Raw genomic sequence first — 21257 nt, 5'->3', positions numbered from 1 at the left:
TAAAATAGCAGACGATATTGCACAGAGAAACAATTCTAGAGAGCCTTATCGTCCACACATTTTAGTTATAGCATAGCTGCTGCAGAATTACATGCTAAGCGTGGAACCTCTATCTATGCGTTCATCTCATGCTTTTTACGGAATAGAGCAACTACACCATTTTGCTGAAAGCTCGGCGTGTGTTGCCATCGTCGCCGCCGTCCTGCGGCAGTCGGAAAAAATTCTTATTCATCGACAGGGTCATGACAGCCACATAGCGCAAGAATTTTAACTACTCCTCGTTCAAATAAACTGAAGGAATTAGCTGGTCGGTCCAAAGGAGTGCGAAATTCGTGATGAGGCTCCTGTGATTATAGGGTATTTCAAAAACTGAAGTAATTTTGAAAAAGTATATTTGCCACCATTACGGTTCGCTCCCCAATCACTCTGCATGCCAGGCGAGCATGCAACGCGTGGTGGTGTTGGTGTTGGTGAAAGACGTTTAATCACTCGGAATGAGTGTGCACAAGGAAATATGATTGAACAAATCCATGAGCACTATGTGGGATCCCTAGCACGGGACCCAATTGGCGTCGGCCGCAACCCGGGCGTGCTCGACCATGGCAAGGCCTTTCGGGCCTGTAGGTCAGAGCAACCGAGCAAGGCATAAGTTCAAGACATGCTTAAACCCCTGCAATTTTTATTCAATATCAACAAAAGTAGGTTTTGTCACATAAAATGTGGCGCCGTAAACCTGACCGATCAGACATGCCTTTGACATCATCACCTCGAAGACAAATGAGAATCAGGCATTGGCGCCAAATTACAAAGAGCCTCCTGACTCAAGCGAGATCAGGCGTATTGAATTCTGATGGATTACGAGTGGTTTACATTAGGTTATTTTGCAGAAGTATAGGCTGCTCAGAATTACGGCTGTATTCTGATGAATCAAGAGTGAATTATTTTGAACTGTGTTGAAATAGTGTGAAACAAAGTGAATTACAGCGAATTAAAGGGTGAATTTAGATTGATTTAGAGTGGGTTACGTTGAATTTAATTAAGATAGGATGGATCAGGGTTGAATAATTAAGGGTCATTTGGACTTAAATAAGTTTGAGTGTTGTGTGATAGCAGTTCAAATCGTCTTGTCACTTGCACAGCTCTCCAACAGTGCAAAGTAGCATGTTCAGTTTTCGAGGTATGTGTTGTTCCCTCTATCTTGCTCATCGCAGCGATCCTTGGGCTTGCACATCAAGAACAGCAGCCTCCATGCCATAATAAGATGCCGGATTAGATGCACGGGATAATTGTAACGTTTATTACCCCTGCAGTCGCAAACATTGTGTCTATAGGATCTGCGCCCCACTCAGAAGAACCGCGTGCATTACAATCTGCACTAATTCTTGAAGAGCCATATATTAACAAATAACAAATAAGGTATCAAAAATGCATCAATCTATGTAGCATTTAGTTATTCAGAGCGCAAGCCTTGCTGAAATACTGCTTGGTAAACGCTTGTTCCACGCGTCAAAAAGTAGTTTAGGAATCAGGCCAGAATTTGCTACGCGTTGGAAAAGCAGGTGATCGCTATAATAACGTCCCCGTAGCACCTGTGCACAATCTCTGTTCTTCTGTCACGTCAAACTGACAATATCTCGTTCATTTAAATGAAGTTCGCTACGATGGCCGACAGGTGGAACTCGTTATCGAAGTTCCCGAAGAATAGGGATTGCACTAGCAACAGCGCCAGCTTCCTCTTGTTGGTGCTACTTTTGCAGGCGCCCGGTCGCGTCGGGAATGCAGCTGTCGTCAGATGCATCTGCGGTGATTAACTGAGCGTTAATTATCTCATTATCGCGGCAGTACCTGCCTTAACCGGAGTTTAAACAGAAAAATAACACTCGGCACAGGACCTTAAATCTGCCCTTTTCGCGAGAAACCCCCCCCCCCCCACACACACACACACACAATGCAATACAATTTGTTTACAATATATATATATATATATATATATATATATATATATATATATATATATATATATATATATATATATATATATATATATATATATATATATATATGAAAGAAGCCAACAGTCGGCGAGGCCAAGGAAAGCGTTGGGGATGGTACTTTGTCTTTTTTTTTTAATGTTTACTTGGATAATCACAGAAATTAGTAATGTAATCTGTTAAGGGAAAGATAATTAGACACAAAGTAGAAGAAAAAACAACGTGCCGATGGTGCCGACAACATAAATACCCAAGAAAGTAGCAGGGGGGACAGCGGCCGATGTAGCTCAGTTGGAAGAGCACCGGACGCGTTATTCGGAGGTCGTGGGTTCGGTTCCCACCATCGGCACGCTGTTTTTTCTTCTACTTTGTGTCTAATTATTTTTCCCTTAATAGATTACATTACTAATTTCTGTGATTATCCAAGTAAACATTAAAAAAAAAGACAAAGTACCATCCCCAACGCTTTCCTTGGCCTCGCCGACTGTTGGCTTCTTTCTTTCATGTATTATAACGAGCACCCTCATTTCCCCCTATATATATATATATATATATATATATATATATATATATATATATATATATATATATATATATATATATATATATATATATATATATATATATATATATATATATATATATATATATATATATATATATATATATATATATATATATATATATAATGCCGCATAGAAGATGACGACTATGGCAACACAAGCGCGAGCTGAAAGAAGAAGGAGGAAGCTTGATCGCAAGACTCGTTCTAGGCCAATAATCAAACCGTCTTATATTTCGACCCTCCTTGGCGTTCTGTCGAGACGTGACACTGGTGGAGGTGCTGGGTATGCATAAGACTCCTTCCGGCAGTCCACAGCGGATCCCAGACATCGACACTCCTGTCCATCGCACTAGCCGCCGCCTTCTAGGCCTAGCCCCGGAGTACAGCCATCTGCCGAACGACTCTTCTTCAAACGCCCAAGTTCGTCAGGTCCCCCAAGCCATGGCACATACCAACCTTACGCCGGTGACTCTTCAGAACACCAAGGTACCAGAGTGCTTTCGCGGGGACGCTTTTGAAGATGTCGAGGACTGGCTTGACCAGTTTGAGCGAGTGGCCAAAATCAATCAATGGAGCGCAGACCAGAAGCTGTCCAATGTTTATTTTGCCCTTCAGGATAATGCTAGAACGTGGTTTGAAAACCACGAGACCAGCTTATCCACATGGAATGACTTCCGCCGCCAGCTGGTAGATACTTTTGCGAGAAGGGATCGACGAGACAATGCGCTGCGCCTGCTTGAAGTGCGCATCCAGAAGCCGAATGAGAGCGTGGCTATGTTTGCGGAAGACATGGCTCGCCTTTTTCGCCGTGCCGACCCTGATATGAGTGAACCAAAGAAGCTACGGCATCTCATGCATGGCGTCAAAGAACAGGTGTTTGCCGGCTTGGTCCGCAACCCCCCTAAAACCGTGAGTGAGTTCGTTAAGGACGCTACGGCTATCGAACGAGCCCTCCAAGACCGGTGCCGCCAGTACAACCGACCGGTCAACTGTGCCCCGACGACTGCGGCGGCGGTGACTGCAACAGATACGACCACTCTTCGAGACATCATTAGAGGCATTGTCCTTGAGGAGCTGCAGCGAATTACGACTACGAAGGCTCAGTCGTCAGGGGCCCTCATGGAAACAGTGAGGAATGAAATTCGATACGCCCTATCACCGTCTACACCATGCAACGAGTCTCATCCAGTCGACAACGCGGCACCCCTTTCCGAACCATACCACGCTCCAAAACCGATCAGCTGCACGGCCAACGTTCCTGCAGCTTACCTCGAGCCGCAGCCCGAGAGCTATGCTGCGGTCCTTCGTCGCCCACCGCCAGACCACGCCCCACCGAGCTCACCGAACCGTCAGGAGATTCGGTTCCTCCAGGGGCCTCAGAGACGTGACAATATATATATATATATATATATATATATATATATATATATATATATATATATATATATATATATATATATATATATATATATATATATATATATATATATATATATATATATATATATATACACAAGTCACCCCTGCTGTGTATAGCCACGCTGGGAGTAGGAGGAAAGAGCGATGTAGAGTTTTCAAAGAGCACTGGCTGTTCAACCCACATTACAGAAAGCATTTAACTAATATGAAGTGAAAATGGTTGTCTGCTTAACACAACCGAGGTTATTTTTCTTATAATGTGCTCTGGGTTTTTGAATAACTTTAGAAATGCACACCGATCTTTCAAACTGCACACATGAAAGGGTACGCTCAAAGATTTACAGATTTTATTGCATGTTATTTTTCCTTATGTTGTCGGAATAACGTGGTGCTATAGATGTGAGTGGTGGCTAAATGATTTTTTTTTATTAAATGGCTTCACGTTTGTATATGACCAGCGAAGCAAGTATTTGTTTTTGAGATCTGTATAGTTTATAATATAAAATATTTCCATCTTTTTTGAGATGTTAAGGCAATATTTTCTCATTACGCATAAGGAACAAACAATCATGTCGGGAGTTCTGAGAGACCAATGAGCTGTTATTATTTGTGAATTGCAGTCAAGATAGTGGCGAAAGCGAAGCCTTAAATATTTTCTAAATCACTGGCATATAATAGCCTATTACTAACTTCTATGATGTTGTGATAGAAGAAAACATAGGTGGCATCGAGGCGTATTTTACTGCACGAAAAATATCAGGATTGGAACTTCCAAATCAAAGGGAACTATTTTCACAGGTATTAGACGTGTATTAGTACTTCTCTTTAACTAGATTTCAGTAAGTGTGGTTAATACTTTGCCCGATATACCGCCATATAGAGCTCTCAGCGTATACAGCATGTACTTACGTGTAAGGACGCCTTTGATGACTATTGGCAGGTCCGTTATGGTCTGTAACCAGAGGACGTCGTTCCACGTTACCGAGTCAGAGATTTGCTTCCTTATGTGGTCTTCAGAATTTGTATCGAAAGTGAATGAATGTCCAGGGCATGATGCGTCCAGATTGGCAAATCTGCAAGCGTCAAGAAAACCTTACGTACTTCTCAATCGAGAAGTTCGGTAGCTCTTATTACGCTACACTGCGTAAGGGCGATTTTGCTCGTACGCATGTAGTATTGGTTCTGGATACTCGCCTAACTATAAACTTTCGCAATGAGAGCATAATCTTTGCTTCCCCGCCGGGGGGGAGGGGAGGGGGCTGTGGTTGGGGCACGCGACTACTGCATCCAAGGATGCGGGGTCGAATCGTAACTGCGGTGGCCGCTTTTCGACGAAGCCCGAGTCGCCCAGGAACGTTAAAACTGGCAAACCGAAACCAAATCGAACCAGATCTTAATCTCGGTATAGTAAGGGACCGAGCTCAGTAGATACGACGACAGGTCAGAAATTATCATAAGCATTAAGTGTGATGGCATGAGCGTCTTTGCTGTGCATACAAATCTGCTTTGTTTATTGATTTATTACTTTTGAAGGCTTTAATTTGGATTGTTTTATCTTTCATTGTAGCCTATTGTTTTGTGACCTAAGCTGGAATATTAGATTTTTTTTGGGGAGCGTTGATGTCTATTAATACTGGCTTTCCACCCCTTATAGTGTAGCTTTGTTTAGATTACTTTTCTACTTATTTTCTATTCTTGCCTGCACTATCCTAGAGTTTGCGGTATAGGTTGACCATGTCTTCGTGGATATCGGCATGCACAGCTTGAATGGCGTTTTTCGCGGACCACATGCGGCATCGCCGCCGATTGCAATACATATTTTTATTGCCAGCATGGTGACACTTCCTCAAAAGCACTCATCTGTCGCAGCTGAGATCTGTTTTCTTTGGGGGGAATTATTTTGTGTACTATGAAAGACGAGTGCTAACAATAAGCATCCCCTGTGGAAGAATATGAAACATAGGCGAGCAAAAATAAATAACCACCACTTTGATTGCAGCCACGGTTACGGCCAGGCACAATCTATCGAGTGCTATGGTTGCTTCGCGGTCGAAATTACAGATACCAGCTAGAGGAGCCACCCTAGTCATTGAGTAAATAAAACAATGGCAAAGCTAATGACGTCAAGTTATTACTCATGAGAAACTCCCGAGAGATGCTGGGAACGTTCCCGCTGTGATGGCATGGCAATCAGTTGTTTCTGAAGCTGCGTTCTTCTCTGGTTTCTAACAATGGCAAATAAATGAAATGGCACTTTCCGGCATTTTCATTTTGTTGACGTGCGATCACGCAAGCAGCAGAGATGCCGAGGCTTCTATTGCGACGAAATCTCCAGGATGACATTTGCAAGTGCTTTCTACGCAGCTCCAGCAGCACGCGGATCTCATCTCCCGAGCGAATTTATATTGTTGTTGGCGTAAGAATTGTCTAAATCTCATATTAAAATTAGGTAAATACGCCTGAATGCGCCGAAGAAGTATTCGATAAGGACCATACAAATTGCTGAATTCTCTACAGATCCTTCTTACATTAGATCGTAGAGTCGCCGCAGCGTGGCATAGATTTTTGAAAAATTGTCTTGGAGAATCTGTTGGGCCATACTCCTTTATACCAAAGAATAAAAGACTACCTAATTCAGCCTTAAAAAGGAGGCCTCGTGAATTGAAGGAGGTTAGAGAAGTGCGGCGATGCCTATGAGCTCCGAAGTCTGTTAACCACGACGTTAAGCCGTCACTGCTCTCGAAGTTGATCGTTTGAAGCTGCGCTGAGCGGGCCTTTTAAGCTCTGTTCCCGGTGTCACAATTCGATTAACCACCATTCTGAGACCACTAAGGATATTAGACTAAAAGCACAAAGATACGGCAAATTTTTCAACAAGTGTGAGCTAAAGGCTTTGTTACAGAGTTTAGCGTAGGGAAAAAATAATAGGCAACGACAGATTCATTGCACCACTTCCCCGTCACCAGAGGAATTGTAGTAGTAAGGCGAGCATTACGCGTACAGTGACGACTTGAGTTTTCAAGTAACACCATGCTAAAAAATCAGTGCCTTCTATCACGAATATGAAAAATTTTTCCGCACGTAAAGCTTGTATTTTATTGTTTCCCTATTCTTGCAGACCTGTATTTGAAAGCAAGACATCTCACCTGATGAAATATGTTGAATGTTGCTTATTTAGCGGTCATCATTCACTCCTTCATCGTCGTTTCAGTCATCTCAGCCAGCGACTAATCGCTACTCATCACCCATCAGCATCTATCTGCGCTTAGCCGGAAAGAAAAAAGAAACAAACTATGGGGGACACTTATGCTCCGCCTTAAAGGTATGCCACGACAGCGTAGGCTACCCCGCTTCAATCAAGTAGCAGGAATGTGCCTGCGTGGGGTAACGCGAATGCATGGGTCCTGGCAGGTTGATTCCGATATAACCCTCACACGTGAAAGGAGAGCACGCAGTTCCTTTCCAAATGTAATGTCAGACAGCCCTATACTCACTCAGTTCGGGGCCATGCCAGCTGCCAGCTATCAGCGCCTCGCTCGTGATTTTTCGCTCACAACGCCAACGCCAGCGAACGGCCGCCGACGCCGGATTTTTATCGAACGGGGCGACTCCGCCGGGGTGGCGCAGTGATTACGGCGCTCGACTACTGTTCTCAAGGACGCGGGATTGAATCCCGCCCTCGGCGGCACTTTTCGATGGTGGCGAAAAGCAAGGCGCCCGTGTGCTGTGCGATGTTAGTGCACGTTAAAGAACCCCAGGTGGGCGAAATTTCCGGAGTCCTCCCCTACGGCGTCTCTCATAGCCTAAGTCACTTTGGGACGTTAACCCCCACAAACCAGACCAAACCAAACCAATCGCTTTAATAATGTCGCGAACAATTAAAGTTATAGTTTGTGATTTTTTACCAATTGCCGGAATCTGGCCCTGCCAATTGGATTGTGGCGCACGGACCGACTTTCTGTTCTCTGTTTTGTTCCTGCTCGTGACACGCGTCTTTATCGCTTTCTCCGCAGCGCGAGATGCGTCGAGATTAGGATGGAATGATCGCAGGCAAGCACACGTGTTTCCGTAATGTTCCAGAGTTTCTCTGGATTTCTTGGCGGGTTTATCGCGATGTTTCTGCTTAAAATTCTACTTTAAATTGAACCTAGCAACGGGCATTCGTAGATTGACGACCACCGAGCAGGCTTGCTGCTATCGCCGCCTCCGATTGCTTTGTTCTTTTTGCTGGCGAAAGTCTCGCTCGGTCGGTGTCACATATAGCCTCGCCGTCTAAGAACTGCCATTTATTTTCGGACCATAATAAATGAAGGCTGGCTGCCGCATTTATAATAAAATGTTCGTGTTGCGTGCCTCAGAGACCAGCCGTGATGTCTGATCTTTATATCTTGTAGTAATGGTGGCCACGTCCAGGAAATGTTCCTAGTCTTTGATCTTAGTACGATGTGTAATAAAATATCTTTCGTATGCTCGCGTAAACTGAAATGGGTGTCATGGAAAAGGTCATCCGCATCTATGTGCGAGAGGTCTTATTCAGGAACGCCGCAAGCTCACAATCCTGCATGCCACGCTTGCAGGCGATCACACGAAACGGGCAGCTTTCTTTCTCCGCTTTCAGACCGAAAAAGATGATAAGGCTGGAAGCTTTCACGAAGGCAGTCAGTTTGAAAAGCCCAGCCCGCCCACAAAGCAGAACTGCTTCATTTTGCACTTTTCTAAGTTTCACAGTGTTGATTCTCCGAAGTTACCTTCGACTGCTGGTTGCACCTTCTTGTAGAGGCCATATGATTTACGATCAACAACCGTCCTTTCTTGTGGGACCTGCGTGTCTGAGGGCCGTCCCTGTAGTAGCAATGCGGTGCAAGACGCTTTTCTTCACTTCCAGCGGGAGGAATTGAACGTATTCGTCAGTACAGAGGTCGGCATCTTCCGCTGTCGCTATCTTAGTAGCCACACCAAGAAAAGAGAGCAGCCGCGTTGTTTAAGTTGTTTAAGTCGCAGGTGATTAAAGAACTTTGGCTCTAGCGCGATATGATGAAATGAGGTGATGATTTTCATATTTAAGCTGCATTTCGCTCCACGTTTCTTCATTTTTTACGACAAAATGATTGAGGCACTATAGTGATTACTTCGACCAATTGATAAGCGTGTGAAGAATTTGAGGAAAGAAATATATATACTAAAAGGGAGAATAATTTTCACCAATGTAGCCAGCAAATTTCCTAAGTTCATTTACTAAGGCGTGTAGATATGGCGCGGCCGAAATTCTTCCTGCGTTTGATCTCTTTAGTAGGAAAAAAAATCATTTGCATTTGCTGATCTTTTGCTGATATCGACCCTTGTCGTGTGTCGTATAGTCAGATACACCGTTTTAGATATTTACTTTGAAGTCATATATCTTTCCTGGTTTGATTTGTGCTCCCAAAATGAGCGCAAACACAGTAACATGGCTCAAGCGAAAAAAATTAGCCGGGATTTAGCTTTAGTTAAACCCGGTAGGTTACGTAAGCGAAGCGGACGTAGCTTCCCCTCTTGTTGTTCTTTCTTCTTCTTCTTCTGCGGCGCGGCGGGGCTACCGACCGGGTTTACCCGACGGCTTGAAGAGGGGACCCATCTGCGGTTGCTCTAAAGGTCCATGGCTACGGGTCAGGTTTACGCGATGGGCTGAAACCTGGGCCCGCTTGCACAAAACAATCTTAAGACTGTCTTAGCTAAGTCCAGACTTAACTGGAGTCTAAAGAATAGGCTACTAGCATGGCCGCTTAAGACTGGAGTCAAGACTGGGCTTCAGTTCTGACTTGAATAAGTCGCTTGTATGATTACGACTCTAGTGTTGTCTTGGTTAAGACACAAGGACGCCAGGTGTCTAAGTAGAAAAATTAGGGAAATACAGGGATGCGCTGGCACTGTCCCTGCTGTAAGATGTACACATTCCGTCAATTTTGCGTTGTGTAAAATCCGTGCCATTGCTTTTTGCGGCTTAAGATTGTGTTACGAGGAAAAATGCCCCAAGTGGTTGCTGAGGCCGTTCTGGGAAGCCACTCTGGTGAACATGAACCCGAAGCGTTCGACGTTCGGAACACGAGCCGTCTTAAATAAGCTTGGTCTTTCTAAAGACACCATTTAAGTCTGGACTTAGCTCGGACTTTATCGTGCAAGCCGGCCCTGGCGTATTATTGCTTACGCAATAAAAGAGACTCAGTGGAGCGGCGGGAACTTTTCACCTTCTTATCTAGAGATGATGCTTCTGTTCCAGTCATTTTCTAGGTTAGTAGGCCTTGTGACCTGTGACATCAAGAGTAATCGGACGGTGTGCAGCTGAGGACGCTTTCCGTTTACACAACAAGCGATGTAAAAGAACTTTGCTTAAAGAAAAAAAAAGCCAGTTATTCATAGCGAAATATTTCATAATTACATTTAATCGTTTCATTGTTTTCTTTCAGTAAATAATGGAGCACTGAACAGAAATATGAATGCTCGGTTTTCTTCAAAAAAAAAAAAACAGAAAAAAACGACACATAAAGCATGGAGCGTACGCATAAGTGTACTTACCGAGCGCCTTCGAGTAGGCGAACGTTGCTCCTGCGGAGATTACCTTGTCGGCCAGCCACTGGTGAGTCAACGGTGAGAACGATAGCTCCGCATCCTTGTTTAGCGGCTCTTCTCACGAAGGACTCGGTGAGCGAACGGTTCCGGAACAAGTAGATTTGCTGCCACAGGCTTAGGTTTGGTGCTCGGGCCCTGACGTCTTCTAGCGTCATCGAACTCATAGCACTAAGGATCATCACCGTCCCGGCAGCCTCCGCCGCTGTGAGGATGTCACAAAAATACTTCAATTACCTTTCGTTGCTTGCGTTTTTGTTTCATAATAGAGTTAAAACCAAACATCGCCGCGACACCATAAGCGGCTCTGGCAAAAGTATTTTTTTGAACACAACCACACATTAGATATATCTTCGAGTGAAATTGTGGTCCTTCCTTTTAGGATTGTCATAATAAATGGCTTTCAGCGCAATCTGTAAGGTTACATTTGTTTCACCAGTCTGGGGTATGCACACGCTAGAAGAGAAACCGTGGAACAATGGGGACTTTTTCTTGGCTGCGTCCAAGTTTGTGCCTTATTAGATTACAGTCTATAATGTAACTAACTACGGTGTACCACTACAAGCTCCTTCGACTCAGAGAAGATTTGAAGGGCGCAATCAATGTTTTGAACCGGCCTCAACCTTTTAATAAGGAGGCATACAGAGCGACAGGAGCCCCTTTAATGACTGAGTTGTCGATGATATGAGCCTAATATTTGAAATACACTTGTTCGAAATGAAAAAGAAATGATGACCAATTTAGTGCGGTGAGGTCAAATTCAAATTAGGTGCACTATAATATTTCCTTATTTCGTGTTTTATTCAGTCTGTTTAGAGTCGCACATTATTATTAGCTTACATTCGTAACCTGCTACAGTATATTAAAGAGAACTCGACATAGATAAGAAGCTGAGCTCTAACCATGCTGTACGAAAGTGCCATTATGCCCTAAGTATTGCATTATACATTGTATTTCCCCTACCGCAAGGGCCCTCAAGGGCCTGCAGTATTTTGTAAATAAATAAAATAAATAAATAAGTGTATGCTAACTCAGAATTTGAGGGTGCCCGCGCGTTCGATTTTAAACAAAAAATGTCACCCAAGCTTTCAGGTCCTGTCGATTTGGCCGTGACATGCAGTCTCGTGATGACACATAACCTGTCCTAACATTGTCAGTATCCTTGCACTTTAGGAGTACGCTCGCGTGAGGATTCTTACTATTTACGGGAAGATTTCAAATCCATGTTTTTGTCATTAGAATCTGAGATAAAATAAAAACAAATGTACTGTTTAAAGGGATACCATCAGTCTTCGCAGCGGTGGCGTAGCGGTAGAACATCCGCCTCGCATGCAAGAGGACCGGGGTTCAAATCCCGGTGCCGCGCAATTCTCCACCGGATGACAAAAAAAAAAAAAAAAATCCGCGTGTCGATGGAATTGCATATACAGGTTTGGGGTGCGACCTGATGCCGGTGAAGACCTCCGGCAACGCACTCCCTCACCAGAACAGGAGTTGGCCACCCTGGTGCAGTAATTGGCCACAACCTCCTATGATAAGCTCCATAAAACCTCGGCCCTCAGTCACCAGCGGCTGCGGAACAACTGACCACGGCGGCGGTCAGACCTGTGACGCAGCAGGGGGTGCTAAGAAAGCCTGGCTCCGCTGGACAGGCCGCCATTGGAAACTGACCCTGGCAACGTTTAATGCTAGAACCCTAGCTAGTGAAGCTAGTTTAGCAGTGCTGTTAGAGGAACTAGAGGGCATGAAATGGGATGTCATAGGGCTTAGTGAGGTTAGGAGGCCGAATGAGGCATATACTGTACTGAAGGATGGGCATGTACTGTGTTATCGAGGTTTACCAGAGAGGCGACAACTAGGAGTAGGTTTCCTTGTCAATAAGTATATAGCGGGTAATATAGATGAATTCTATAGTATTAATGAGAGGGTTGCAGGCATCGTAATTAGGCTTAATAAGCGGTATAAACTGAAGGTTGTACAGGCCTATGCACCTACATGTAGTTATGATGACCAGGCAGTTGAAAGCTTCTATGAAGATGTAGAATCGGCAATGCGAAAAGTAAAGACGCAGTATACTGTACTAATGGGCGACTTCAATGCCAAGGTAGGAAAAAAACAGGCAGGAGGCAAGGCAGTAGGTGACTATGGCATTGGTTCTAGGAATAGCAGGGGGGAGTTACTAGTTGAGTTTGCAGAGCGCAATAACTTACGAATCATGAATACCTTCTTCAGCAAACGGAAGAACCGAAAATGGACATGGAAAAGTCCTAACGGAGAGACTAAAAATGAAATCGACTTCATAATGTGTTCAACCCCCGCCATTGTGCAGGATGTAGAGGTAATCGGGAAAGTTCGATGTAGTGACCACAGGATGGTGAGGTCCCGAATTAGCCTGAATCTGAAGAAGGAACGCAATAGATTAGTAAGAAAGAAACCCATCAACGAATTAGCGGTGAGGGGGAGGGCAGAAGAGTTCAGGATCTCGCTACAGAATAGGTATTCAGCTCTAACTGAGGATGGCGACATTACCCTAGAGGCAAGGAACAATAATTTCAGGGATATCATTACTGAGTGCGCGGTAGAAGTAGGCGGTAGGATAGTTACAGAGGACACCGGTAAGCTGTCTAAGGAGACGAAAGATTTGATTAAGAAACGGCAGAGTATGAAAGCTTCCAATCCAACAGACCAGATCGAATTGGCCGAGATATCAAAGCTAATCAATAAGCGCAAGGTGGCCGATATAAGGAAGTATAACATGGAGAAAATTGAGCATGCTGTAAAGAACGGGGGAAGCCTTAAAGCGGTAAAGAAGAAATTGGGCATAGGCAAAAACCAGATGTATGCGATAAGGGACAAGGCGGGAAACGTCATCACTAATATGGACAAGATAGTCAAAGTAGCCGAGGAGTTCTATACAGATCTCTACAGTAGCCAAAGTAGTCAGGACCGTAATGAGATTGGCGTCAGGGAAAAACAGTCAGACGTTCCACCAGTGACGAAGGACGAGGTCAAGAAAGCACTAGAAACTATGAAAAGGGGGAAATCAGCTGGAGAGGATCAGATAACTACAGATTTGCTGAAGGACGGGGGGGATATCGTGCTAGAAAAACTGGCCACCCTGTATACGCAGTGCCTGGTGTCATCGACGGTACCGGAAGCATGGAAGAATGCAAACATTATCCTCATTCACAAGAAAGGGGACTCTAAGGACCTTAAAAATTACAGACCAATCAGCTTACTGTCTGTTACGTATAAGGTATTTACTAAGGTAATCGCTAATAGAATCAGGACAACCTTAGACTGCAATCAAGCAAAGGATCAAGCAGGGTTTCGGAAACGGTACTCTACTATCGATCATATCCATACCATCAATCAGGTGATAGAAAAATGCGCGGAATATAACCAGCCCTTATACATAGCATTCATTGATTACGAAAAAGCATTTGACTCAGTTGAAACCTCGGCGGTGATGCAGGCATTGCGAAATCAGGGGGTAGACGAGCCGTACGTGAAAGTGCTGGAAGAGATATATAGTGGCTGCACAGCAACCATAGTTCTGCATAAAGAAAGTAACAAAATTCCCATAAAGAAAGGTGTTAGGCAAGGAGACACAATCTCCCCAGTACTATTCACTGCTTGTTTAGAGGAAGTATTCAGAGGCTTGGAATGGGAGCAGTTAGGGATAAGGGTAGATGGAGAATACCTCAGTAATCTGCGATTTGCTGATGACGTTGTCTTGCTAAGCAACTCGGGGGATGAACTGCAAATAATGATTGATGACCTAGACAGGAAAAGTAGAAAAGTAGGCTTGAAAATCAATATGCAGAAGACTAAGGTAATGTTCAACAGCCTCGGGAAGGAACAGGAGTTTACATTAGGTAGCGAAATACTAGAAGTAGTAGGCGAATATGTCTACTTAGGACAGGTAGTAACCGCAGATCCGGACCATGAAAAGGAAATAACAAGAAGAATAAGATTGGGATGGAGCGCATTTGGCAAGCACTCGCAGATTATGACTAGCAGCTTACCGGTATCGCTCAAGAGGAAAGTATACAACAGTTGAATCTTACCTGTACTCACCTATGGGGCTGAAACGTGGAGGCTAACGAAGAGAGTTCTACTTAAGTTGAGGACAACCCAGAGGGCTATGGAACGAAAAATGGTAGGGGTAACATTAAGAGATAGAAAGCGTGCAGAGTGGGTCAGAGAAATAACTCAAGTTAACGACATTCTAGTGGAAATTAAGAAGAAGAAATGGACATGGGCAGGACATGTAGTGCGAAGAGAGGATAACCGATGGTCGCTGAGGGTAACAAACTGGATTCCAAGGGAAGGAAAGCGTAGCAGGGGGCGGCAGAAAGTTAGGTGGGCGGATGAGATTAAGAAGTTCGCAGGGGTCAAGTGGATGCAGCTAGCACAGAACCGGGTTAAGTGGAGAGATATGGGAGAGGCCTTCGCCCTGCAGTGGGTATAATCAGGCTGATGATGATGATGATCAGTCTTCTGCAAATTTATCTGAATCGATTAAAAAAAAAGAACTGATCGGCTCACCCGGACGCTCGTTTAAGGCGAAAACGTACAAGCTTGCCTGTTGCTCGCCGTTGTGCTGTGTAGTAGGTTTGACAATGGTGTTTACCTGGTTTAGTCGCGCACGATGAGAAACCAGAGCCACCTGCGACGAGACAGAGCGAACGAAAAACGCCAATAACGACTTTCCAGCAAAGGGCACGTGACGCCATCAGACGTCGCTGGATGAAAGCGCCACAACAGAAAGCCACCGAGGCGAGCGGTGTAATATGCGCGACTAGCCAGATGACGCCACCACTATCCTTCGCCCTCAAGTTGGTGTTCGCTCTTTCACTCGCTCTGCCTCGTCGTAGATGGTTCTGGTTTCTTCAAGTTTCTACCAGATTCTTCGCGACTTCACCGCAAATGAGCCTTTGGTTGAGGCTCAGAATGATTGGAATGAAGTTGCAGAACACTATAGCGATAGTGCGGCTCGTTCGAGTGTTTTTTCAGTTTTGCTTAGGCTTACGATTCTACCCATGCATATGTGCGCCTCGTATATTCCTAGTATGCATTGCTTGCATCAGCTTCACTAACACGCTGGCAGTGAGGTCACCGTCAGGGATTGTGGAAGATTTTGCCGGCTTTGCCGGCTTGGGCACCATCAACGCAGCGGCACCAGAGCCTACTAGACCGACGCTTTTCGGGCTTATTGCACCAAACGTAGCACGTAAAACCATCCGTGGCCAACTATGGTTGTGCCCGGGCAAGTCGTCAGGATTCCGCTCAGCCGAACGTCAAGCTTCATGTGCGTACCCCCCCCCCCCCCCCCTCCCTTTGCAAGCCCCGAAGCTGCTTCGCAAGGCAGTGGCATATTGCAAGGAAGCATCGGCAAGCGTCATGTTGAAACATCCACAAAATCCAAGACTACCTGACGCCAGTCCCCTAGCGCGGAATTGCCCTCGCGCCGCGGCAGATTTGGAGCGAGCGATCACCACGCTAGCTGATTGGACCTCTCGGGCCGTCGTCGTGTGCTGCATCTGGATTGCATAATTTGAGCTTCAACGGCTTTCCAGGTCATAAAATGAGTGCACTGCCGCTGGAGACCGAGACCTTCACGAGCGTTCGTTGGTTACAATGCCGCTCGCAAGGAGGGGAGACGTTGTCGTGTCGCTGGCATTCGCTATGCTACTACTATGTGTCTGGCTGATAGTCATCGCCCCCCCCCCCCCCCCCCCGTCGATCTTCTGCTGTAAATAACGCCCTATAAAAAGTGTACACAGTTCCTCCTATTCATCTAATCGGCGCTGTGTCGTTCTTTTCGCCGCCAAGGCATCAGGCAGCTCTCGATCATGGAACGGGGGACGGGAGCTACGGGACCATACCTATTGGCACAACACCGTGAAGAAATAGCAGAAACTGCTGCGAAACATTTTCCGACACGTAGAAAAGATACGGTGACAGCAGTGACTTCGTCGCAGCCACAGCATCATTAAAATGACCAGCGTGCGGCACGTCAGCGGTGGCGTAGCGAAACTCCTAGTGAAATCGGTCTATTGGAGCCCGGCCGCGTCACCCAATCATCATTATCATCGTCGCCAGTCTGACTATACCCACTGCAGGGCGACGACCTCTCACTATAAATATGAAAATTGTCTAAGGCTTTCTCGGTTTTGGGGAATACTTGTTACTCTACTATTTTTTATTGTATGTCATTTTTCTTCGATTTTCCTCTCTGTTCAGTCATTAGCAAATATTAAATGTTTGTATGGTTTGTGTTTTCTGTGCTTGTTCACGCGCTTTGTATAATATTACCACCGCTGTATTATATTTATTGCGTGTCTTGTGTTCCACTAAGGTTGCAGTTCTCATTTACTTGCATTTTTCTGCTATTACATGTTCATGTATATTAATATTGTAGCAATCCTGAAGAGGAAACACATAGAAGAAAGGGAAAAATACGTTGAGAAAAACGTGGATACTGAAGCGGCAGATTTCCTGGCTAAATTAGCTCTTGATGCATCTGTTTAATGTACCATTCCTAATATCACCATTTTTGGAATGTCCCGTTTCCAGCGTTATCAACACCTAGCCGCTTCATGCAGTGATCCTTTGCTATCTACAGCCGAATACCAGCATCTCATATACTCATGGAAAGTTCGTTCATGTAAATCACGGCAGTGTGAGGTAACGATGACTCTCATGAGATGCAGGATTCCTCGCCTAAGTCTTTATTGCGGGATCAGCCCCACAAACCTTTGTGAGGCTTGCGGTGAGATTGAAAATACTGATCACTTCTCGCTTGCCGAAGGTTTTCACATCAGAGGAGGGTGCATTTAGAAACTACAATTGTACGCTTGGGATTTACGTTCACGGTCCCGCTTCTACTCTCCTTTGGTGCGAGTGTGAAAGGATTTGCGTTGCCTCAAATTTGTCAGTACTGATAACTACATCACAGCTACGGACAGATTCCCTTGCTAATTGTATTCCAAATTTACAAAATTCTAAATCTTTGCTTCGTATTTTTTCCTACAGTCAATTTTGTGATCTTAAATCTTATGTTTTTGTTTAGTTGTCAATTACTTTAATGCACTAATTCAGTTTATGTAGAACATTTGGCAGTCCACACTGAACCCTGGCCAATCCCCCTTCGTGGATATGTGCCATATATCAAGGCAGAAGAAGAAGACTCTCGTCCTGTGCCGGAAGTTTTAATCTGAACATATAAATCTTGCTATTCTCCTACTGCGTGCGTTAGTATTTACTCTTATATATTTTGGTTTATCATATTTACATTTCCTTTTCTATTCCCTAGCATTTATTATTATTTTTTTTTCGATGTAGTTATACATCTCAAAATCTAATATCTCTGCACCCCGATTCTTGGCCGATCCCCCTGTGTGGGTATGTGCCATCACATTAGAGGAGAACAACAACAACAACAACAACCAGCTGAGTTCTCTGACTCCTCGAACTGCGCAGCGCTCCGACGCCAAACCCCTGTCGTAACAACTTGGTGGCAGGCGCTGGGTACGAATACCCTCACGATGCATCCTCAACCGCTGGAGCCTCGCCGGAGCCTTCGCCTCACTGGTCTTCCTCCAATTCTTCTGAGAATGCAGCACACAACTGAGCAGTCCTGAACATCAACGCGAAGCATTCTGTCCCCGTCTGGTGATGTACCACCCATTGCTTCAAACGCGACGCTGCCGTTTAGAGAGCCTCGTTCTTTTACCGGTCAAGCAGGGGAAGATGCTGATGAGTGGCTCACTCATTTTGAACGTGTGAGCCGCTTCACCCGCTGTGATTCGGTAGCGAAACTCGCGAATGTGGCATTCTTCTCGACGCAGACCGCCTTGATGCGGTACGAGAATCACGAAGACTCTTTGACCACTTGGAAGGGCTTTGTATAGAAGCTATCAAAGAATGTTTCGGCGATCTAACTGTAAAGAGGAGGCAGGCCGAGCAGACACTTGCTCAGAGAGCTCAGACAACATGTGAGACTTGCACCCTATACATCGAGGCAGTACTGAAATTATGCAAGACCACCGACAGTCGGATGACCGAGGAAGGCAAGGTAGGCCATCTGCTCAAGGGCATTGCGGAAAACGTCTGCCACTTCCTCATTGCCAAAGACAACTTGAGTTCGGTCACCGACGTTTTTCGACACTGCCGGACTTCAAGGCCCTCAAGACATGCCGCTTTACACAGAAGTTTGGGCGGCTGGCAACTGTCACTACCATGGCCAGCGTCGAAGAATCTCCATCCCAAAGTCTCCTGTGCGCCATTCGCGAAAATAGTAGGGATGAAATTTGACGACGTGAGCTGCGCCGGCAGCTCTGGCTTCGCGGATGAAGCAAACGCTTTTCCAGCCCATGCACGTACGTGCTCACCAACGTCCAGCTATATACCGGCCGATGACACCGACTTCACCTTCCGCGAAGACCTGGACACCCCGCGACCAAGGCCCAAGCAGGTTTACAGGCAATTTTCTTATCAGCGCAGAGACCCTCGGTCCTACTCAAACCGTACAGCGCCTACCGCGGGAAAGCTATCTCGACCCGGAACCTACATTTGAATAATCATTGCGTCCTATCTTGCAAGAGTCCAATGAAGCTCAGCTGTTTGATCGGACTATTCCCGTGTGCTACCGGTGTGGTGTCGCGGGTCACATTCCCCGCTACTGCAATCGGCGTGTACAGTTCAGGAATCCTCCGACGGCATCGAACCGACAAGCCGTCCAGCCCTAAAAATAACGGCTTGAGGGGCAAGTTGGTGCATCATCATATTCAGATATGTGGCGCAAATAAACACAAACACAGGAGAAGGAACACAGCACACGCGCACACTACCAACTGTAAGAAGAACCAGACAACACTTCCTCTTCTACACTCAGGCACGTCTCAACTTCCTGACGTGAGTGTCATTTTTCCCCCTGGGCAAAGAAGAGGAAAATGAGAAGAAGAGGAAGTTGAGACGTGCCTGAGTGTAGAAGAGGAAGTGTTTTCTGGTTCTTCTTACAGTTGGTAGTGTGCGCGTGTGCTGTGTTCCTTCTCCTGTGTTTGTGTTTATTTGCGCCACATATCTGAATACGTCCAGCCCTACATCGACAGCAATCGGCCAGAACATCCATCCCGGAGGGGCCGTTTCCAACACGAAGGGCTCCGCAGCCATTCTCCAGCGTCTGACCGCAGTGTGACACCGCGTACATCATTTCGTGCGGGCCGTTCCCCGTCACCACGTCACCGATCTCCGCCACCCTTGCAGGAAAACTAGCCAGCGCGGCCAATGGAGGTGAGGTCGCTGGGCAATGTGCGCTGCTACCTATTATTCTTCCGTCTGTGTAGATGTTAAAGAACAAGGTTAATGTGCTTGTTGACGGTTTGCCTGCGATGGCGTTGGTAGACACTGGGGCTATTGTTTCGGTAATTAGTTTATTAGGAGCCTTTTGAAGAACAAAGTTATGTTCGCTTGGGACAAAACAGCTAATTTTTATGGAGTGAGTGGAGAGTTATTGTATCAGGTTGGGGTATGCAGCGTTAAAGTTTCTTTGGGGCACTGTATTTTCGGCGGAGTTTGCAGTATTGCCCCAATCTACACACGACGTAATCTTGGGAATTGACTTACTGCGTATGTGCGGCGCTACAGTTGATTGCCGAACGGGAGCGTTAAGTGTTACTGGTTCTCATCCTCGTAGACGTAAAATTATGAAGACGTTTTGAGTGTGTCTAATGAAGCCGTTGTACCACCACATTCTGCAGTGTGCGTTCAGGTGTCCTGCTCCCGTGCTATTAATGACTCTTTTCAGGTTACTGTGTCGCCTTTTAATTTGCAGTGCGTAAAGAAAAATGTGTTAGTGCCGCATTGTTGGGTTTGTGTGAAAGAGGGCTGTACTGGACTGTGGACTATAAATTGCTCACCGGGACCAGTTGTTTTTCCAGCGGGCTCTAAACTAGCTTCATGTAGCGTAGCTCTCCCGAATTATGTGACTCTCGTTACTCTTTCCCTTGATAACCCCGCTACTAGCTCACCTGCTGACGAGAAGCTTCTTCCGATGATCAGCGCATCGTTGAACATCTCACAACGACCGATGTTGAAGAACCTCTTGTCCCAGCACACGTCCGTCTTTGATTTAGCGCAATCCAACGCCTCGCAACGTTTTTGCTGTCGCGAGCACGCCACAGGATTGACACGGGATATGTCCATCCGATCCGCCAAAAGCCGTGCCGCGTGTCGCCGTCAGACCGCAAGGTGATCACCGAGAGAGTTAAAGACATGTTGAACAGGGGCGTAATCAGGAGTCCTCCAGTCCTTGGGCTGCTCCCGTTATATGGGTAAAAAAAAGGACGGAACATAGAGGTTCTGCATCGACTACCGTCGCCTCAACTCCATCACTAAAAAGGATGTGTATCCTGTCCCGCGTATCTATGATGCCTTAGATTGCCTTTTCTCTGCATCTTATTTCTCTTCGGTTGATTTGCAATCGGGGTATTGGCAGATTCAGATAGACCCCACTGACAAAGAAAAAACTATTAGTTACGCCGGAGGGCCAATTTGAATTCAATGTGATTCCCTTCGGCTTATGTAATTCGCCGGCGACATTTAAAAAAATGTATGGACACACTACTGCGTGGCCTCAAGTGAGAAATCTGCATGTGCTATTTAGACGACGT

At 45.6% G+C, this 21257-nt stretch overlaps 1 protein-coding gene across 1 annotated transcript in view; it reads right to left on the bottom strand.

The window, feature by feature from the left end:
• Positions 1 to 21257, bottom strand: part of LOC146190119 (uncharacterized) — a 72569-nt gene that overhangs the window by 12149 nt on the left and 39163 nt on the right. The window contains exons 8-9 of the mRNA XM_084605420.1: positions 10528 to 10783; positions 4885 to 5048 (exon numbers count right to left, since the gene is read on the bottom strand). Of these exons, the coding sequence (XP_084461546.1) occupies positions 4885 to 5048; positions 10528 to 10783 (420 nt within the window). The remainder of the gene's footprint in view (positions 1 to 4884; positions 5049 to 10527; positions 10784 to 21257) is intronic.

The sequence above is a fragment of the Amblyomma maculatum genome, chromosome 5, assembly GCF_055883805.1.
Source record: "Amblyomma maculatum isolate TAMU_Amacu chromosome 5, ASM5588380v1, whole genome shotgun sequence".
Taxonomy (NCBI): Eukaryota; Metazoa; Arthropoda; class Arachnida; order Ixodida; family Ixodidae; genus Amblyomma; species Amblyomma maculatum.
Note: the sequence above shows the minus strand (reverse complement) of the source record. Positions and strands in the feature narration are given on the sequence as shown.